Consider the following 21,402-nt stretch of genomic DNA (forward strand, 5'->3'; position numbering starts at 1 on the left):
GCAATTTGCAATTTAGTGAAAATTTGCAATGGATTGTATATTTTATTTTATTATATTTTATTCTGTGATATTGACGATTTATCTAATTTTAGTAAATTTTAATTGTTATTGTTATTATTATATTTTTTTACTTTTCTAAGCTTTCTCCATAAAATTGTACAATTTTCAGTGACAATAAAGCATATTTCTAAAATCCAGCAAACTGGATCACATGTCGGAAAAGTTCAGAAGTCCAATTGATGAACGATTTTCTTCTTTAATATCATTTACAATTATAATAGATGTCAGAATTTCTACTTATACACTCAAAAAATAAAGACAATAACAATCCACAGGGACAATAAGAACACAATAGTGTATTAGTGATCACAAAAATCTTCAGGGAAAATAAAAAAACAAATCTCCAAGCTCGACATCGATTGTCTTAGTTACAATAATACAATAAACCCAATTGAAGGTCTTAGTTTTTTTCTTTTTACCTTTTGGAAACGGACTCATATTTGCAAACAATTCATCATAAAAACAGTAAGTAATATAACGAGGAGGATTCTCTTATTGGTCCAATTTTATATTGTTTTTTTTTTAGCTTTTGTTTATACTAGTTACGAGGCCAATTACAACATCAATTAACTTAATAACTATTGGGACCATATTCTATTCGTTGTTGTTCCATATGTGGATTTTCTCACAAACGTGCTTGCTGTATAAAATATAAGTCTTGTAAACCTGTAAAGACCTATTTGTTTATCATCAAAAACAGCAATTCAGTTATAGAGAATACACAAGGGTGATGGATATGTTTTTATTACCCGTCCATCATTTCGTAATAAGGCGATTAATATTATATAGAACGTTTACTCCACAAAAACGCCGAAGTGAGAAAATCCAAAAACTTTCGTTAGTTGGAAAACATTTTTTAATACATATCGTACATAATACATAAGTACCTATAAAGATTGTATCTAAAGGCTGTTAAGGAACAACACTGGTTCATGGTAAGGGACTAAAAATATATGGGACAACACATAATTATACGGGAATAAAAATTACAACTAACTAACGAAACACAATTTCAGCTTTGAATCTTTAATGACCATAATTATTTCATTGTAAAAATATATTTGTTTATTTGTATTCCACATCTTATAGGTGTTATTTTTGTTTCTATTTTATTTTATTTGTATTTATATTTTTTTACTATATTTTAATGGAAATAAACCCCAATTAATTGAAAATGGTTTTAAAACCAATTATTAATTTGGTTCATGAAAAATCATGAATGTGTTGCTTGTGTGAGTCCATTTCAAATAGGTAAAAGAAATAAATTGGACTTATTCACAATAAATTGAATTTTACTACCCAAAACGACCAGTTTCGCTTTGTAAAATTTGCAAAGCATCTTCAGGTCAAACGGTACAAAGTAAATTAAATGCTGAAATTATAAAAAACCCATATTAGGGTGCTGTCTTATAAGGATATAGATCAAAAAAGTTATAGTAATTATGTCAATATTACATGTCTGTGTTTATTAATATGCATAAAATTGATTTAGCAGACAAAGTAGAAACCCACAAATTGGTAAGAGATAATCTATTGAATTGTAATAAATTAGAAATAAACAAAATACTACTTACATGCCGGTACAAGAATTTTTATATAATGATTCGTGATACATAGTTCAAACTATCCTGTATTGCTGATAATATCTTCGGTCAATATTGTAACTGTCTGACAATTAACGAGGAAGTTTCTTGAGGGGAGAGATGTTAACAGATGATATAGGAGTAAGGTATATGTGATTGTTTGTTAAATGAAAGGGTGATGTTTTATATTATTTAAATTATTAAAGTTATTTATATTTATTCAAGAGATATATTTTAGAAATGTGTGTTAAATTATTGAATTTTTTTTACAAAAAGAGGACAGTTATATGACAATGAATGAAAGTAGTTGTGCTATTTTGTGGGTGTGCAATTTCTTTGACTTGTAATTATCAAATTTTGGATAAAAAGCATTTAATTTCTGTTTAGCAGAGAATTGTGATGTCAAATGTTAAAATTATAAAACTAAAACACAATTAGGGACAAACAGAACACAATTAAAAGGACAAAACAGACATAAAACTTTTAAAAGTTTTTTAAAAGTAAGTCTAATTTATTTCTTTTACCTATTAATTTGGTCTTTTTATAGGGTTTATATAATATGTATTTCATTTATCAGAATACATATTTCATTTTAGATGAGTAGGATTTATTATAAGGCACGCGACCCAAATAAGGGGCCCGTCTTATTTAATTATTTTTAAATAATTATTAAATATTCTACTATTTACTCAAAGCAGTGGAAAACGAATAGAAGGTTTATTCCCTTTTACTATGGTAAAAAAGTTTATCAAATTTTAATACTTTTAAAGTTTTAACGGATTTTTCAAAATCAGTGTTTTGGGCCTTATTGGTTGATTCCAAAAAAGGTTCGTTAGTTGATTAAAATAGGGCCCATCCGTGTGTTCATTGTACCATGGGGCCCATCTGTTTTTTTAATTGTTGTTTTATTTTGTTTATCCATATTATTTGATTCATAATTTTAGACTTTAATTAGATCTTCCGCCTTATATATTCTATTTGGTACTCTTTACATAAGTAGCAAAATAAGCTCTTCTTTTTTTTTCTGAGGTTGAAACCTGAGACTGCAATCCTCTTGGATCTGCTTCAAGAGTACATTTTAATGAAGGTTAAATGTTTCCTTTATTTTTCTTGTCATTTTTTCGGTTTCGTTTGTTTTCCCTCATCCTTAACAGATTTTTGTCTTGTTTTTTATCGTCCTTAGTGGAGTTCTTAATTTTCTTTTCAGTAAATAGAGCTTTAGTTACTGTAACAACTGTATAATTAAAAGATTTTGTTCCTTGCTTGACAATTTTCTTTTTTACTTCAGAGGTTCAAAGAACTTCATGAAAGGAAGTCCCCAAAACACCTTCATCGTTACTGGATTCATCGTGAAGAGACACGATGTCAGAAACTGAAGTTGTGCTTGAGTCTGAAGAATAAATCTTTGTTTTGTTACACTATTTCTTAGGAGATTTTTTCTTGATTTGTTGTTGTATCATTAGTGCCTCGCTACTATCATTTGTCTTCGACTTTATTATTTTCATTATCTAGCCTGAAAAGTTTAGCTGGAGCAAATGCTTGTTCTGGGATAGATGCCTGTGGCAGGAAACCCAACTGAATCATTATTGAGTGTAGCAGCTCACCAGCCTTTGCAAAATATTTTACCGAAAATTCTTTTATTAATCGTACGCCTGTCGGTAGTTTTTGTCGTGGTCCAGTACAACAAAACCTTTTGGTTCCAATATTCTTCAAAATGCACAAATGTAGGTTTTTCCATAGGCCGTAGCTCGTGGGTAGTGTTGCTACGAATACAAAAAGTGTAATTCCATGTAAGTCAGCTGCATCAACAATACAAGCGTCTAAGTAAGACTTAGCTCCATGGAAAGCTTATTTGAATTACACTTATCTACATACATTACATCCTCATTTACACATATTGCATTTTTCGTTATTTAACCAGGGACCTCAATAAGTTTTACACAAAACAGACAGCTTCCCATGTTTTTTGAGATTTACCATTAATAATAGAGAGATTCTTCTACCCCTAGAAGGACGTCTTCTTTATTTCTAGATTTTTTGTCTCTGGTTCATATATCGCACCTGGAATGATCTATCCTATCATCTTCCGAATCTGGAATGATCTAACCTATCGAATGATCGTCTTCCTATCGGAAACCGTCTTTACTACTCTATTTGTTGTCATTCGGCTTATATGAACGTTCCATTCTACTCTTCTATTTCTTACTCAGAATATTCTTTTGGATATTCTTGATAGTTGCAATTTCTCATAGAATTTTGACGAGTACATTATGCAAGATTACAGAATGACTACATTGGTAAAATCCTGGGTTCTACTGCCAGAGAAGTGGACATAATTACGATTCTGCGTTCTGAAATCGCTCTATTCTAGTCACTGTGTTTCAGCTAGTTCAGTGATTTCGATGTTGATTCTTGTTAGTTCCCGTTCAATAACTGACAGTTGACCAGTATGAGTTATAGCCCTTGCATGTTCTTAGTTGTAACTTCTGTGGCTGAATTTCCACATATACTATTTTCCATGCTCAAATAGTATGTTTCCATCTAATTTCATACATTAAAATAGGTTACAATTATTAAAAACTGGTTTTAAATGATACAACAATTATCATAAAATATTTATTGAAAAGAACATATAAAAATTGTTTCTAAAAATATTACTTATCTGGAATATGTTTTTATAAATATGTAAATAACACCTGGAATATTCTATTGTATAACAAGCATGCACCGTTTCAATAAAACTCAAGTAGCTCTGATTTATATTTACTTTGGAATGTTATGCTATTACCCGAAAACAATATTAGCTAAGAATAATTAAAAATATAAAAAGTGACAAATAAAATTTACAGAGTTATAACAAACTAGTTTAGGTAATTATTTTTTTATGTTCTGATTTCCTAGCGTCTTAACACCTTCCGGTAGGGATCAATGGATGCAAACCAGTAGTCCAAAATAAAACTGTAGAATATAATATGTATATATCTCAGTTCAAACATCAAGGAACTGACCTCTTGAGTGTACAAGATCCTGCGTAAGATTTACAAAGACTTATCAACAGAACCGCAACTGTCTCAAGATGACGAGAGATGTAATTTGTAACAATAGATACATGGTAGTAGACAACTCAGCTAGAATATACAAGACTTATATTAGATGCAATCAGAAGTATGTTTAGAGCAGCGAAAATGAATATTATAAAGAACGAGTTTCAATGGTATAGTCACGTGCGAAAAATTGGTAAATACAGACGACCAAGAATGGCGTTAGATGGAAAACTAGTTGAAAAGCATACGCAAGGAAGAACGCCAAAATCCAGGAGTTGTTGGCAGTCCACCTTCCAAGAGATATTACAACGATGAATCGATATTAACAGATTAAAAAATCATAAGCGAGAAAAATTCAAATAATACCCACCATGTTAAGCATGAATGGGATATGATCGAGGAAGACCTTGGCATCCCCGCCAAGGTCTTTAAGATATTATTACATAATATTGGAACGTACCTCTTAACCTTCCTGGATTATCTCAAAACCAACTAATTTTAATTATGTCAAGACAGTATCAAGCTATATGAAGAGAATACTTTTCTTCTTTAGATGCCGTTTTCCTATTCAGACGTTGGCCAGCATGTTAAAATTGTCTGAAATCCTTCTCCATTGGCTGCTGCACGAAATAATTCTTCCACCGTGAGACCACACCACTACCTGATATTAAGCAACCATAAGAGCTTCTTTTAGCTTATCTATCTTTATCATTACACTTTTCTTTGTATTAAAAGGCGAAGCAGATGATATTTAGGTTCTCTTACTAAGGACATCTTCATTGAATTTGTGCACGACCCACGATATATTTAAGATCCTGCTAAAACATCACGATTCGAATCTGTTCAGCATTGTGGTTTTCCATGTCCATGTCTCGCAGCCATATAATAGGATAGACCACACATAACAATTCAGGATTCTCTCACAAATATGCATTGATAGGTTTCTGTTACACAGGACTTGTTTTCATCTCCCTGAGATGGAGGGAGATGAGAACTCAGATGATTTACTATTCACACCCAACCAGCTGTCAAGTTATTTAAAATGGTTGACACGTTCTGTGGTACTTCACATTTAATGGGTAGTTTTTGAGTGCGACTGCTTTCATTTTGGATAGAGGCTACTTGACTGTAGTACAGATATGTCAGAAGTCTTATATCGAAGTAGTCCAGTCCTGCTGCTTGTAGGTACTTAAAAATTGTATCCTGTTGTATGCCTTTTCGAAGTCGATGTAATAGACGTATAAGTTATTTCAGATTTCATGACTTTTTTGTAAGAGGACGTGCATACAAAACAGTGAATCTCTGGTTCCTAAGCTATTGCTAAACACAAACAACGTATCACCCATTTTGCTTTCACATAGAAGAAATATTTGGTTCTGTAGAAATACAGATTATTGGAAACATTTTTTATTTAGATTTTCATGTTTTATATTCATTCAATGTTATTGATCGTGTTACAATGAAATTAAGATGAATTCATTACTGAAAAACCAGGCACTAAATTAAAATTGATGGATATACGAAAAAAAAAACTTTCCTAAAGTGGAAATCACATTCAGATGGCAGTGTACGGATATAGGATAACAGCATTGCCAATTCTACTGGCATTGTAAATTATGCTACTTTTGTAAAACGAGCAGGGCCGAACTCAGGGTAGACTAAAATAGGTTTAGGTAAGTTAAAATTTTTAGTAGAATATTCCTGAATGAAATAAATGGTCTTAATTTCTAAAATGCGTTTACACATTATAAAGATAATTTGATGGTTAAACACAGCTATTAAATTATATGAACTACATTAATAATTTTAAGTATATAGTGACCTTTAGTGAACATTTATGAATAAGTATTTAATGAAAGCGGTTTAAAAGAATACCCCTTGAAATATAATTTTGAATTATTTTCATTTTCATAATCGAGTTTATCTTTCTAGTTATCGTTTAATGAAATTGTAATAGGTTTAATGTCATCTTGCATGTTATCTACTTTCCGAAAAATATTTTTCACTTTTATAACATGTCTGAGGTAACTTTCCTAATGTCCACTGTTCTGTACTTTCCATAACCTTTATAAATCAATGTTTTAAAGGCGTTTTGTTTAAAACTTTAATTCCTAGGAGTCACGTACTGTTTCACTTCTCTCCACACCCTTTATATTGGGTTCAGTTCACAGTGATAGGGCGGAAGTCTTTAGATGTGAACATTTATACAGCATTGTTCGTCACTGTGATTTCTATATTTTCCAACAAGTCAATCAATTTTGTATTTGTTATAAATATTTTTAAATGCATGAGCAGTTTTTAGAAGTTCTGTTTTTTAAGTATTATTCTTCAAAATAAATATTATTTTATTGGGAGTAACCCACAATTGAAGAATAAAATAAGTTTATTGACGTTTCAATTTCCATAATTGTTTTGGTAAAGCCACTCCTTAATTTGATGTTTCACCCAATACTCTATGGGAAAATTAAGTTTCCTAGAGTGATAAAATGCATTGCCCATTACAATCAAATTCTTCGTATTTTTTTGGGAGATTCTGTTTTAACATATCTTCACACCATTTCTCAAATAGATATCCGTCCGTACCTTCATAGTAATCTTCAGCACGTTTTTTTGGCAAGAAAAGTTATGTGAGCACCTTTAACGAATCCACCTTCGTTTCCCGCATGGACTGAAACAAATTTTGATCATTTTCTGCTCGGAGTTTTAAACTTGTGATAGGTTTATTAACGAAAGCCTTGATATTGGTTCCTTAATTCCCCATTTTCTGTATTTCTCCGAGAAAATGGCGCCTCCAAGCGACTATTTCGTGTTTTTCTATTATTATTGAATTTCTACCCTGCTTGCTGTATATAAAACCCATGTCGTGCAATAGTCTTCTCACTGTTCTCTTAGCAAAATTCAGAAGATGCTCCATTTCGTTAATTTTTTTAGTACCTACCACGTCAAGAGTTGGAAGATATTGTCCATAAAAAAACCGTGCACTACTTGTCTTAATTCAGAGCGAGTTACTTCATCGTATTTATTCTCACAGCTAATCGAATAACCGGTTCTTTTTTTCTTATGGGAATTAAGAGTGGCCCATTTTTACTTTTACCTCTATATATCAGATAATCGTTCGTTCAGAGACTCCAGTCATAGCAGAAACTTCCCCCACTATTTCTGATAAACTTTTATCATTGTTACTGTTTAACAAATAGTTAAAAACATTTTTTTTGTGCATTCGCTATTTAATTTAACAAATTACCCTTTTTAAATTTTATAACAGTTTTTGACATTAGCACGACACAAACGTCAGACATCAACTAAATATCCTTTTAATGACTCCCAACATTTTATCTACCTGAATTTATAATTGCAGACTAGATCTATTAAAGAATAATTTTGAATTTATAATTGTATTTTCTTATTTCTTAATTATTTTCAAATGTCTGTAATTGTAAATTTTATAGAGGCCAGCCCATACCGTACGGTTAAAAACTTTGACAACACTGTAGTTAGTTCTGACATATAGAAAGCACGGGCCTAGCTCTGTAACGCTGCCATCTGAATGTGCATTTTAGTATAGTTCCTTTGATGTACCTATAAGGTATATTCAAAATATCCCTACTAAACTATACATTTTCATGATGTTTTATATCTCATATATAGTTTATTTGCATCGATCTTCAAAATAACGTCTCAATAAAACTAATGTAATATCTAAATATTTGAATCAATATTTGCCTTTGAATCAAAAGCTACTTGAGTGTATGTTAGCAATAAATGGTATTCGCAGTTTTTGTTTTAGAATCGGGATTAATACTAAGTAAGTGCTAAAAATTGTAAATTATTATAAATAAACTGTAAATTGTTGATTCTGAATGCTTCAATGTATGTACATAAGAAAACAAAAACCAAATAGTTTATAAAAATGCTTGATCAGTATACAATTTTGCTTATACATAGTGTCTCAAACCTGTCTTACTAGTTTCTTACACCGCAACTACATATTATATTATATATAACTACATATATATATATATATATATATATATATATATATATATATATATATATATATATATATATATATATATATATATAACTACATATTATAAGTTGAAAAGTGCATAATACCTAAACCATAGCAAGGTACATTAAAAGTCAATAGCATCATCGCATTAAAAAGTTTAAAGTAATAAAATAAATTAAACAAATATTTGGTTTTTAAATAAGATTACAACTTTTGTGACTTTTCTGTGTGGATTCTAGTAAGCAAGTAAGAGATTGTACGAAAAAGCAGTAAAAACATTTAAACTTGGACCTTTAAAAAAAATGTTCGACAACATCCAGTGTAATAAAATGGTGAAATTCTAATAAAAGTAAAGGTTCAATAGAGTAGGAAGTATTTTAAAGGAAAAACAATAGAAAATATTAAATAATACATACAGGTACAACCCAGCTTATATTATTTCTAAAAAGAAAGGCATTTTTTATTTGTATCGTTGTTACAATGAAAGGCATCTTGTAAAAACGTTAAAAAACAATACATACAATTCCGGTACAAAAGTAATGCATCAAAAATATTAAACAAATACATTCTGAGATAATAACTTATAATAATAACTACCACAAATGTGATTTGGACTTTATGTGACCCTGCTATCAAGCCTATGCTATTTTACTTCAAAATGTAAACACATCAGTCACAAGGGATTTAAAGTCTAACCAGAAATTGCGAAATTGACACAATCTTATGATCGGTTACCTGAGATATTTATTTATCTATGAGTTTAAAGAAGAAAAATGAATTTATAGAGCTAAGGACAAAAAAGAGATATTTTCTGAGACTATCTGCTCTTAGTAATTGGCAATGAATTATTATGGCAATGCGTTAATATTAGCTATTTTTAGAACAAACGTAATTTATGATGAAATACTCTAAATTACGTATTTTCGTTTTGAGTTATTGACAGCAACGTATGATTCATTATCATGATTTAGCGTAGGCAGCTCTTCTGTCTGCATCTATGTTATGTATCATTAAGTGTACACAGATACTCTGGTCCTAAATTTCATTCAGTGCACATGTTACGCATAAGTGCCTGATTGATTCTTAGTACAGTGAGCATGGCAAGCATCGGTGACACAAACTCCTTCAAACTAAATATGCCAGTTGTTTGTACTGCTTCTGGCGAAACTGTAAACAAGCAGTGTAACAAAGAATAAGAGAAGACTGAGAGAGAACTCCTAAATATTGTAAAAACCAGAAAAAAGAATTATCTAGAACATATTTACAGAGGAGAAAAATACAACTTCCTATGACTGATAATGGAAGGGAAAGTGGAAGGAAGAAGAGGTCCAGGAATAAGAAAATGCTCCTGGCTGAAAAATGTAAGAGACTGGACAGGCATGGACACACATTCGATACTAAGAACAGCTCAAGATAAAGAGCAATTTGCTGTAGTTATAGCCAACCTTCAGTAATGGAGAGGGCACCTTAAGAACAACAAAGAATAGGTTAACATTGACTCCAAAATACTAAATATGGTTCGCACCTACACGTATTGGCACTAACGACGGATACACTCACCTAGTATCCTAAGATAAAAATATAATCGGCCATGGATAGTCTATGATTGATTTGTTAATGTCTGAAAGGTTTTGCTCGTTGAGCAAACAATCTGATCTGATCCAAGTGGGCATGCCTAGCGAAGAGCAAGAACGATATTTTCATCAGAGTACAAACCCATAAAAGAGAGAGTTCAAAAGTTAAAATTAGCCAGAGATGATTAGCATTTTTCATCTTCTCCTTAGATTTCCGTATCGATTAGAACGTTGACGACATTGCATATTTCATCTTATCTAAACAACTCTATTTATGTTTTGTTGTTCCATTATCGTACACTATTAAGCCAGGAATTGCGTCATCTTTCCGGTTTTCATTCACCTTCGATCTTTTCCTTAATGAGTTGTATAATGTTATATTTACTATTTCTCATACGGCTGAAGAACTTTATTTTTGTCGCTTTAACTATTTTACTAGCTCTTCCTTTTTTCACATCCTTTGGAGCACTTTTGCCTTTTACTATGAATTATAACAAACACTGAATAACACAAAACACAAAGTTTCTGTGATAATGGAAGACTTTAGCGGTAAAGTAGGAGAAGACATAACTCCCGGAATTACTGGAGGATTTGGTATAGGGGAAAGACGGATACAATTCTGCCAAAAGAAAACCTTTGTTATCACTAAAACATGATTTAAACAACCAAAAAGACGTTTCTTTACGTGGATATCAACGAGAGATGGTAGTGGTCATGGTAGTTGAATACGTAATCGAATAGATTATATCATAATTAATAATCTTCTTCTTCTTCAAGTGCCCTGTCCGTTGCGAACGTTGGCTATTAACATGGCAATTCTGATCTTATTTGTAATTTGGATCTATTATTATAATTAATAATAGATTCCAAAAAGCATGTAAATGCACTAAGACATATCCAAGTGCCGACGCAGGTTCCGACCACAATTTGCGTTGATCTAGAATTATACTAAAACTAAAGGCAATTAAAAAGTCGTTCTTTAAAAATAAATGTGATAGACAAAAACTAAAACAAGCGGAGTTCAAACAAAACGTTGAACAGACAATGAAGAACAAAACACGAGGAAACTTCACACAAGATTACAATGTACCAATAGTCGAAGAAATATGGGAGAGCATAAAGAAAGGTATTACCAATACAGCAACGCAAAGTGAAACAGTCATTTAATATAAAAAAAAGGATGACTAATGAAATAATCTTAATGATGGACGAAAGAACGCAGCTTAAAAATAAAAATCATAGCGCATTAATGAAAGCATCATTTAATTTGAAGAAAAATCAGTGAAGCGAAAGAGTTGTGGATGCGAGAAAGATGTAATGAACTACAGGAATTGCAACGATAACACGAATACACATAAAAAAATAAAAGAAGTTACTGGAGAACACAAGATGAATACGCCCATAACGCTGACCAATAATAAGATTCATGAACTATCTTTGGTTATTTTAGGTTAGGTTAGGTGAAGTTTGGAAGACGAACTGATGAATGAATGGGAAAGCATTAAAGACTTGTTTAAAGATGACCAAGAATCACTACCAAACTTAAGTTCAAATACAGGTCCATCAATCTGAGAAGTTTAAGTGGAAAAAACCATAAGTCAAGCCAAAAACAATAAAACCAGTGGACCAGATCAAATATACAGTGAATGGCTGACATTACTCTTAAATGGCAATATAGAAGAACTGACTGTAAGTCAATCAAATATATACCAGTGAAATTACATCAGACTAATTAAAACCGATCTTTATTCCGCTTTCTATAAGACCAAACGTTAAGAAATGCAGCGATAGTAGACTCACTAGTTTGATGAGCCATGTCGTTAAAATACTGTTGCATATCCTTCTAAACAGATTTAACAATAAATCTGAGTAAATAATTGGCCAAGAGCAGTTTGGGTTCAGGAGATGTCTTGGAACTAGAGAAACATTTTTCTCTATAGAAACAAAGTTTTAACGGTGTTCAGAAGTAAGAAAACCCGTATGCATGTACTTCATTGATTTTAAAACAACATTTGACGGCATACAACATACCAAATTAATTACCAACTTGCAGAACAACCAATTAGATGACAAATACATCAAACTTATTGCCAAACTTTACTGGAAATAAACAGCCATTATTAGTACAAACAACAGAGAAGGTTGAACAAGGTATACTCTCTCCCACCCTTTTTAATGCGTATTTAATGCGCAAATACGAAAATATATTTAGGGAAGATTTAAACGATTAAAAATGAATTATCATAGGAGGAGATATAATTGACAATTTGCGATAGGCCGGCGATCCTATTTCTAGTGGAAAACATCGACGGCCTGCAAGAACTAGTCAATAGAGTTGACATAGAATGCAGAAATTGAGGTCGATAAATATCCACAAAACTAAATAAGTGTATGGTGACAACTTAAGAAGATATCTTCCTAACCCAACTGGTATTAAACCAACAAACGCTGGAAAGAGTACACCGCTTGACATACCTTGGATCTTGGATCATCCAAAATTTAGATCTGTCCTTCGAAATCAGATATTGAATTAAACAGGCAAGAAGTACTTTTGTTTTCTGAAGTTTCTGTCGCCACCCACGTCCCAACATCATATAATATTGTATAAAATACGTAAAATTCTGCTTGTTCATTGGCGGATTAATACCTCTATGGAAGGTTGTCACTCTATCTTTTGCGCGGTCGTCCGATACTTCTTCTGCCGATTGGTGACTTATCTCTTGCTATTTTGACGACACGGGTCTCCTTCATTCTGCTTATGTGGTTATTCCATTCTTTTTTTCTATTTTGTATCCATTCATTTATACACTTTACGTTACGTTTTCTTCTAATGTCTTCACTTCTCTTTCGATCCCTCAGCGTATTTCCTGTAATTCTTCTCAGTACTCTCATCTCTGCAGTTTCCAGTAGCCTTTGCGTTGTGGCTATGTCGGGTCTTGTTTCTGAAGCATATGTCATTATTGGTCTTAAACTGACTTTATAAATTCTTGACTTCATCTCAGTGTTAATGTGTCTGTTTCGCCATATAGTGTTATTAAGGAGTCCTGCCAGTCTATTTGCTGCAGTTTTGTTGGATGGATCGAGTAGCTCAACAGAACTGTTGCCAGTCCCAAACCCGGATAAAGGAAGAGGGGGTCTACAGATAGGTTAGCACCCTACTGATAAACTTTAAAACCATACAGCTCACAGAAACAGGAGTATGCCTCGGAAATATATCTTACACAGTAGGGGAAATATAACGCCACTTTGTAGTAGTCCTTCTTCAATACTAATTAAATTAGTCTCATTCTTCATTGTTTTTGCTGTTTGTTTCCACTAGATGTCTGGCAAAAAACTAGTTATTTTAGTTATTAATGATTAACATTGGTCAGTTAACTAAGATGTATACTAATGATTTTGTTGAATAATGAAACGAGCCTTAGTTTGCAGTCTTACCCCAAAGCTTCTCTTTAAAGTGTGAAATAGACGCAGATGTAATATTTTTTTCTCAAATAATTGTATGGATTTAAAAAATTTAAGTTTTTATCAAAATTTAGTTAATGTCTATTTACCACTAATGTATATATTTAAATTTAAAAAATGGATGCACTGATTTTGACCAGGAATTTAGTTTATGAACACAACATCTCTTATAAATAATAATAAACTTTTAATGTATAAAATAAAATTAAGCACAGAAAAAAACAGTCGATAAAGTGCACCTTGATTCCAGTTTTGTTAAACCCTTACGATGGAAAGAAGTTTGTAGTGTAGATAAGAAAATTCTATATGTACAAAGCTATCGAGAAAAATTGTAATCAGAATAAAATTGTAATCGTGAAATTTACATTTAAATGACGCTGGTTAGCAAGTCAACTATTTCACAAGTCATAAATGCCATGACTTTGTGACTTCTGTTGCATTTTGTAGCTCGATCCCAAGAGTTGACAATTGCACTAATTAATTATTCAAAACTTCACAGTAAGTGGTGCGGTTGTAAACAAATAGTTCTAACTGTGAGCACCAATAGTCAGTCTTTGAATATATCTATCATGAAACTTCCGTTTTAAATGTTTTTGGTTTTGATAGTTTCTGATAGATTCCGATACCCAACGAAATATTTATTAGTCTTGTCTACATAACTAGTTTTCCGTTAGGCTTAATAACAGAGACCTCCCAATCTTGAGAATTAAAACTGTATTTTTGTAAGAACTAGTTCTATGTTCCGTTATCCGTTTTTTTTAACTTCTTCCTGTCTGAACTATGTATAGTTTTGGACATGTACCACAAGTCACTTTATATTCTTTGGACATGTAAAATTGTACAACTAAATGATTAGACAGGAAGGAGTCTTAAAAAACGGATAACGGAAAACGGAGCTAGCACGGAGGCGTAAAACCAACTTAACACACACTAACCATTTGACTAAAGGATGCCATGAATTTAACTACAACTTTGAAATTTTGTATAGACAGAAAAAACTAAAAAAAAAAAATAAGTTGACTGCGAAAATTAGAATTCAATCGGTCTAAAATGCAGATCTAATTCCTAATTAACAAACGGATATTGAGAGTTAAGCGTTTCTAAGACTAACGGATAGTTAGTAGGCAGAAAAAACAGTAATATTTCATTAGGAAATACAGTATACTCCCTTTATAACGAACACGGTTATTACGAGGTTTCGCTTATAACGAGGTACATTAGATGTCCCGTGAAATTTCTATTGAACTATAACCCTTTATGGCGAGGTAAATTTCCTTATAACGAGAAAAAATAAGATTGAAAAACGTGTTTTTTGCGTTTTGGCCCGGTCGTAGCTATAAATAAATACCCTTTTTAACTGCGGGCCGCCCGCAATAAACTTCTTACAATTTATGATTCTTAGTCGGAAATGTAAAATTTATGATTCACAAGTGTCATTGTATTGGGTTGACCATTCACACGTGTTTTAAAGGTTGTCAGAAACTTTATCCAAGGACAAAACGCAAATGAAGAAGCATAAAACTGTTTCACATCTTTAGAAAATATGATAGATAGAATACTGGACAATTTAAAGCAGTCAAAAATGACAAAATAACTTTATACGCTTTATACATATTTACAGAATACAGATTTTTTGTTTTAAAGTATATCATTGACAGTAAAAGTAAACAACTCTTTTTTGTTTTAATGCATTTCATTGACAATAAAAGTAAACAACTTTGTTTTATAAACGCCATTCAAAAAATATTTATTAGCATCTTATATTGCTCCGAATGGCTTCACTATAGAAAGTTAATGTTTTAGAAAACTACATATTCATATGTATGCACAGTATTATTGTTGTTGGATATAACGAGATCCGCTTATAACGAGGTAATTAGTCTGCCATTTCAGTTCTCGTTATAGAGGGAGTCTACTGTATTACAAATTGTTTTTACTCCCTAAAATAGTTTAAAATTTCTATTGTGGGAAAACTGATGTTACGGAAATAAGAAAAAATGACCGTATTGTGTGAAAATTAAAAAACAGTGTTGTATTTTTATGTATCATATGTTTTTTGTATATAATAATACCAGCTGCTACTTCAGGATTCACCATCGAGGATATTACCGTTATAATGAATAGATAATCTTCTACTTCATCCTACCTTCTGCTGCGTTTTCCAAATTTTATTTAAAAAAATTAAATGTTTTGTTGTACTCATTTCATCTATTTTTGTCGTGGACGTTCCTTTTGTGTTAGATTGAGTTTCGATTAATCATCCCAACATCCTAGATACGTACCCGAGCCATCTCAATACTGTTAGCTTTCGTAAGCATATTTATTTTAGGTAGTTCATATAATTGCATTTTATTGCCGTATATTACCATCTTTTAAACCTTCATACATTCTAAGAATCTTCCGCTTCCATCTGTTCAGTTTTAGTTTAAAAATAAATGAATAAAACAAAGAAGAGACTCTAGATTGGGAAGCAATGATACATAAATAATCTGAAATACTCTACAAACTTCTTAAATATTTTAAATAATAATTTAACCATTTATATGACAAGTATTCTCTAAAATAAGAATATATAGATTTGTAACTTTTAGCAATACAAGCCATATCACATTACTTCTATTCTAACAAATTGAATCAAGTTAAAATTAGGCACATCTTACAAATTCGATAAAGGAAACATTTGCTTTTTTTCAGTCGAACACAACCTATTTTCCCCTCATATTATTTTAGTTATATTTCAATATACTAAAGCAAATTAAAAATAAAAAGTGTTACATGTGTATAAATAGTCATAAGACACAACCGTGATATTGTTTTAGGTCTTGGTGTTCTTTAGGCCCTTTAATTTTGTAATAGCTTTTGTTTAAAACAAGTAGTCACAAGATAATTTTTGCAATATACCGTAAACTGATAAACTTATCAATACAAAATATAACATGAGAAATCATATCAGACTGTGCGATTACTCGTAAATTTATGTTAAAGGTTACTGGTCGGTTTCAAAAATCATGTCAATGCGGAATTAAACCTTATTCAAAGGATGTCAGTTTATTGACAGTCACTGTTACATAAAAAAAATCAATGTCCACAAGAGATAAGAGTTCATGATAAGAGATTCTCAATACTTATAAACTAATGGCTTTAAATTAAATAGGAATATAAATGCAACAGCGGCATTACCATTTTGGCGATTTTCCCACATTTTGTATTAATTGAATGATCAGTTTATGAAATATTGCAATATCGCTAAATCGTTGTGACATACCATACTATATACACGATATTCACACAACCAATTCCCAAGTATAAGAAGTAATTGATACATTACTCGAAGATTAACTGTTATAAGACATTGGGCACAATTTTGCAGATCTGACTGGGTTTGTAATGTATCAAGGAAAACACTAAATCTAACACTAAGCGAGATCTTTAACTTTAAATTACTATGTCTTTGTTTATAGTTGAGAATACGTTGTGCAAATACGTAATATACAAGCCCTTAAACATATTTTTTTAAATTACATCTTAAAGACGTTTACATAGAAATTTGTGCAGCCGATAATATCCAACTGTATGTGAATATTTGAAAAAAGTTTGAAAATGAGGAAGTAAATATAAATATCTACGTTAACTATTTTTATTGTTAGTTTCTAATAAATTATTTTATTAGTATCACTGAGTCATATTCGCGTATTAAATAAATTTTTTGTTATAATATAAATACATATACCTCTTCATCTACATCTTCCTTCCGACCCAAGCCGAAGTCGCCAGAATTTTCCGTACTTCCAAACCCCCACGGTCAAATATTAGTCTTTCAGAAAGACGTGCCCTCAAAGAACTTTATAACAACCCTCACATTGCCATCTTTCCGGCCGACAAATGTAATGCCACCTTTATTATCAACTCTTCTAATTATTTTGAACAAATGTTCGAACTTCTCAATTCTACAGAATGTAAAAGCGTCCCAAACGATCCCACCTATCTAGAAAAAACAACCAAATCCATCATAAGTAAGTCCACTCTACCTCCAGACATCAAAAAATCTCTTATACCCAGAGAAAAATCTTTCCGAATTCCAAGAATACACAGCCTGCCAAAAATTCATAACCGCAAGGTCCCCCTAAGACCCACCGTCAGTGCATACAACTGCCCCTCTCAGAAATTGGCAAAACATCTCCCCTTATGCTTACAACCATTAGCCGAAAATGCCTCGCCCTTTGTCAAAAATTCTTTCCAAATCATTGATCTTCTGAAAAACATTTCTATTTCACCTTGAGATGTACTAGTTAGTTTTGATATTGTTTCCTTATTACCAACATTACACTCATACAAACCGTTATTTCAATGCCCAGTCACACCATCACCCCGGCCAACTCAATTCAGTTATCAACAGTCTTGTTTCCCGTTCCATAAGACTTAGCGACGACAATCACAGATCATCCGAAATCAATCCAATAAGGTAAACACTCTTACAAAACGGCTACCACAAAATCCAAATCAATAGGAGCATTCAAAACATCTAATCCCCAATCTATCCAAAATAGAAACCTTGCTGCCTGATCAACCAAAAATCTTTCTACCTCTTATCGAAGGTGTTACTGACAAGATCAATACAACTCTTAACCCTCTAAACATCGAAACCATCTCCATGTTATCCAATCTCGTCAGATCCGTAAAAGACCAAAGACCAAATCCCCAATGAAGACCATGGTGTCTGCGAGATACCTTGTTCCAGTTGCCCACGAATATACATAGGACAGACAAACCGACGAATCTACAACCGTATTTACGAACATTCTATATCTGTAAAACATTCCGATACTACTTCAGCCCTAGCCCAACATAATATTCAGATAGGTCACAAAATAGATTTCGAAAAAGCAAAAACCATCGCTCCTATCCGCTCCTTAAAATCGAGAATTATTCGTGTAGCCGAAGCGACCACTGCTTCAGCGACCCCCCAAAAAAACCTAAGGTTAAGTGACCGTAACTGAATCTGTGAATATGAAACAGCATCTGTCAGTTATTCTATGGGTAAATAACTTAACCCTTCTGGTAAACTACTGATTGTGAAACCGGCTGTAAACGTATATCAATCGGTCTTGTAGGAAAATAGCCATAATTTAAATCACATTCTGAGGGCGATGTACTCTCTCTACTACTCTCTGAAAGATCAGAATTTGATATCAATCCGAGAATAAACATCACCCTCAGAATTTGACTCAAATTATGGCTATTTTCCTACAAGATCGAGGCCAACTAAGTCAACTGTTAAATTAATTGCCACAAAGTGCCAATTGATAAATATTTACAGGTTAACGTATTAGTTTTATTTATTTATAATTTCTAATTTTTTTAACGATATCCGCATTGGAAATCGAAACTTCAAAACAAATGTAAAATATAATTCTCATTACAATCAATTGTGGTTTAGTCCCATGTAAATACAATAGTTAATTAAACATGCCACAAGAAAACAGTTTCAAGATTAAGCTAGACTAATATAATAGCCAGAAATTCTGCTTTAAACATATTTTGTGTTTTATCCGAGCTTTCTAATTATTTATTTAGCTCTTTATGTACTTCTAGTCTTCTTTTGCTTCCAGACTTGCTGAAGGAACTGGTTACAGGTTGCTAATGTAAAGTTTACAGAAAAATTAAACAGAAATGTCTTCAATCGGACAAGAAAATGGACAATGAAAAGAAATACAGCTGAGATCTAATTAAAATATTTCAACCAAATACTGGTGTGATGTTTTAGACATACAGAAATTTATGCTGCAAACATTGTTTCTAGTGGAAGAGACTTTTATAAATCGCAACTAATTTTTGTACAGTATTGTGGCTTATGTCATCGTGAATAGACTAAAACTTGAAGAACGTTAGTAAATTGTGTACATTTACTTCAAAAAACGTGGTTCCGTTCGTGAAACGTATTGCGCCCTGCGCCTGTAAACTATACATTGTACTGTGACTGTACATCCGATTTGTGTAAAATCATATTGTCCTTTGTAACGTTATAAACGTCACATGTTTGTTATTTTTCTTCAAATAATTATTTTGTTTCAATTTCTTTTGATTTTATTCATTCGTTAACTTTCTGTTCTTTCTATACCCCGTGTCTATGCCATAGACATATATAAAATGTCTACGATCTCAAGTCGTTACAAACTTTATTTGTCAGTTGGCAACTCCGTTCTGTCATGTCAGTTTTCACTTCAATAGAAAGGGGAACTTGTTTTTATATCGTTCATCTATAAAAAGACATTTTTTTAAACCTTATGACAAGGCAAGATACTTAATTTTATGCTGTCAGCTAACACAAAATTTCTTGTTATAGTTTTTATTATTGGGCTTTTTCTTGTTGTTCCCCTTTTTGGTGGGACTCCCCAATTAACACCACGTGGTGTTCACCACAACAACTGCTTATTAAAGGGATGTAACAATGCAACACCAATGCTACTACTACTAGTCTAAAATTTTCTCCATGTGGAGGTAGCAGCTCTCCTCCATATGTGACAGTATCTCTGTATTAGCCATAATTACATTTTTTCATTTATTTTATTGTAAGGCTTAGGTAAGGTTTGCTCACTAAATTTTGGTTTTCTTTATATTTAATAAATATGACTATTTAGTATAATCTTTTATTTGTCTCTGCCAAATTTCTCATTGTACAGTTTGCATTAAGATAAGTCCCACCTAACAATAAAATTGGCATGACACGTTTCGTTTTATAGTTATACGACTAAGGTGACCTTATAGTGTTAAATAATTGGCACCCAACGATCCGGGTGGTTACTTTATTGTTACACTGCCTTTGTACTTGAAATTGATAATGTAAATCATTGACATGAAACCGAAAATTAACATAAGAATCATCTAGAGAAATTGAATCAACTCAAGCCAACATCATCTTAATATACAAGGAAGTCCGTTTATGGAAAATCCCTTGTATGGTAAAAAAAAGAGACCACAAGAAAACTAACTGTAAAAAGCTAATGTATAGGGAAGAAAGAGAGAGAATCGTAGAAAAAACAATTTGAATAGAATAAATATAAAGAATATATTTTTCACGGAAAGATGCATTCTTTAAAAATATTTATTTGTTTGCCTATTTATATTAAAACTAAAAATATGACCCGATGATATAAAACAGACCCACATTTTCCTAAAATTACCACCTAACCTCATTAATAGTTTTAGGTTTATTATTTTGAATAGGAATGTTATTCTTATTACTTTCACGATATGTTTCAATTAAATTCGGTTTAATATTATTAAGTATTATAAATCAGTTACAGGTCCAGTCAGAGTGATTCTGGAATTACTATGAGATACGGACGAGGCGTTGGTAATGATGCTCGTGCTGAGACTTTCTATGGAGGCCGTTTTAGCTTCGTCGGAAATATCTGAGTTGTTCATGTCGCTACTGCGCATTAAATTGGAAAGCTTCTTATCTAACCTACAAAAATATTAGATATGTTTATATAAATATTTTTATAATTATAAATAATTAAATTTCTGAATAAATATATGTATGTATACAGGATTCGCCACCAAAAACGAAACAGATTTTGTTTGCAGCACATTTTATTGGAAAAAAATGCAAAAACTCTTCGATTTTTGACATCTTTCTGTCTTATCCTCAACTGTCATACCTCCCC

The 21,402-nt window shown here is 31.9% G+C and overlaps 1 protein-coding gene across 1 annotated transcript in view; it reads right to left on the reverse strand.

The window, feature by feature from the left end:
• Positions 1-8,784: 8,784 nt before the first annotated feature.
• The window catches only part of LOC140432586 (uncharacterized), a 30,788-nt gene continuing 18,170 nt past the window's right edge, over positions 8,785-21,402 (reverse strand). The window contains exon 4 of the mRNA XM_072520591.1: positions 8,785-21,200. Coding sequence (XP_072376692.1) covers positions 21,023-21,200 — 178 coding nt within the window. The 3' untranslated portion in view covers positions 8,785-21,022. The remainder of the gene's footprint in view (positions 21,201-21,402) is intronic.

Source organism: Diabrotica undecimpunctata, chromosome 1, assembly GCF_040954645.1.
Source record: "Diabrotica undecimpunctata isolate CICGRU chromosome 1, icDiaUnde3, whole genome shotgun sequence".
Classification (NCBI taxonomy): Eukaryota; Metazoa; Arthropoda; class Insecta; order Coleoptera; family Chrysomelidae; genus Diabrotica; species Diabrotica undecimpunctata.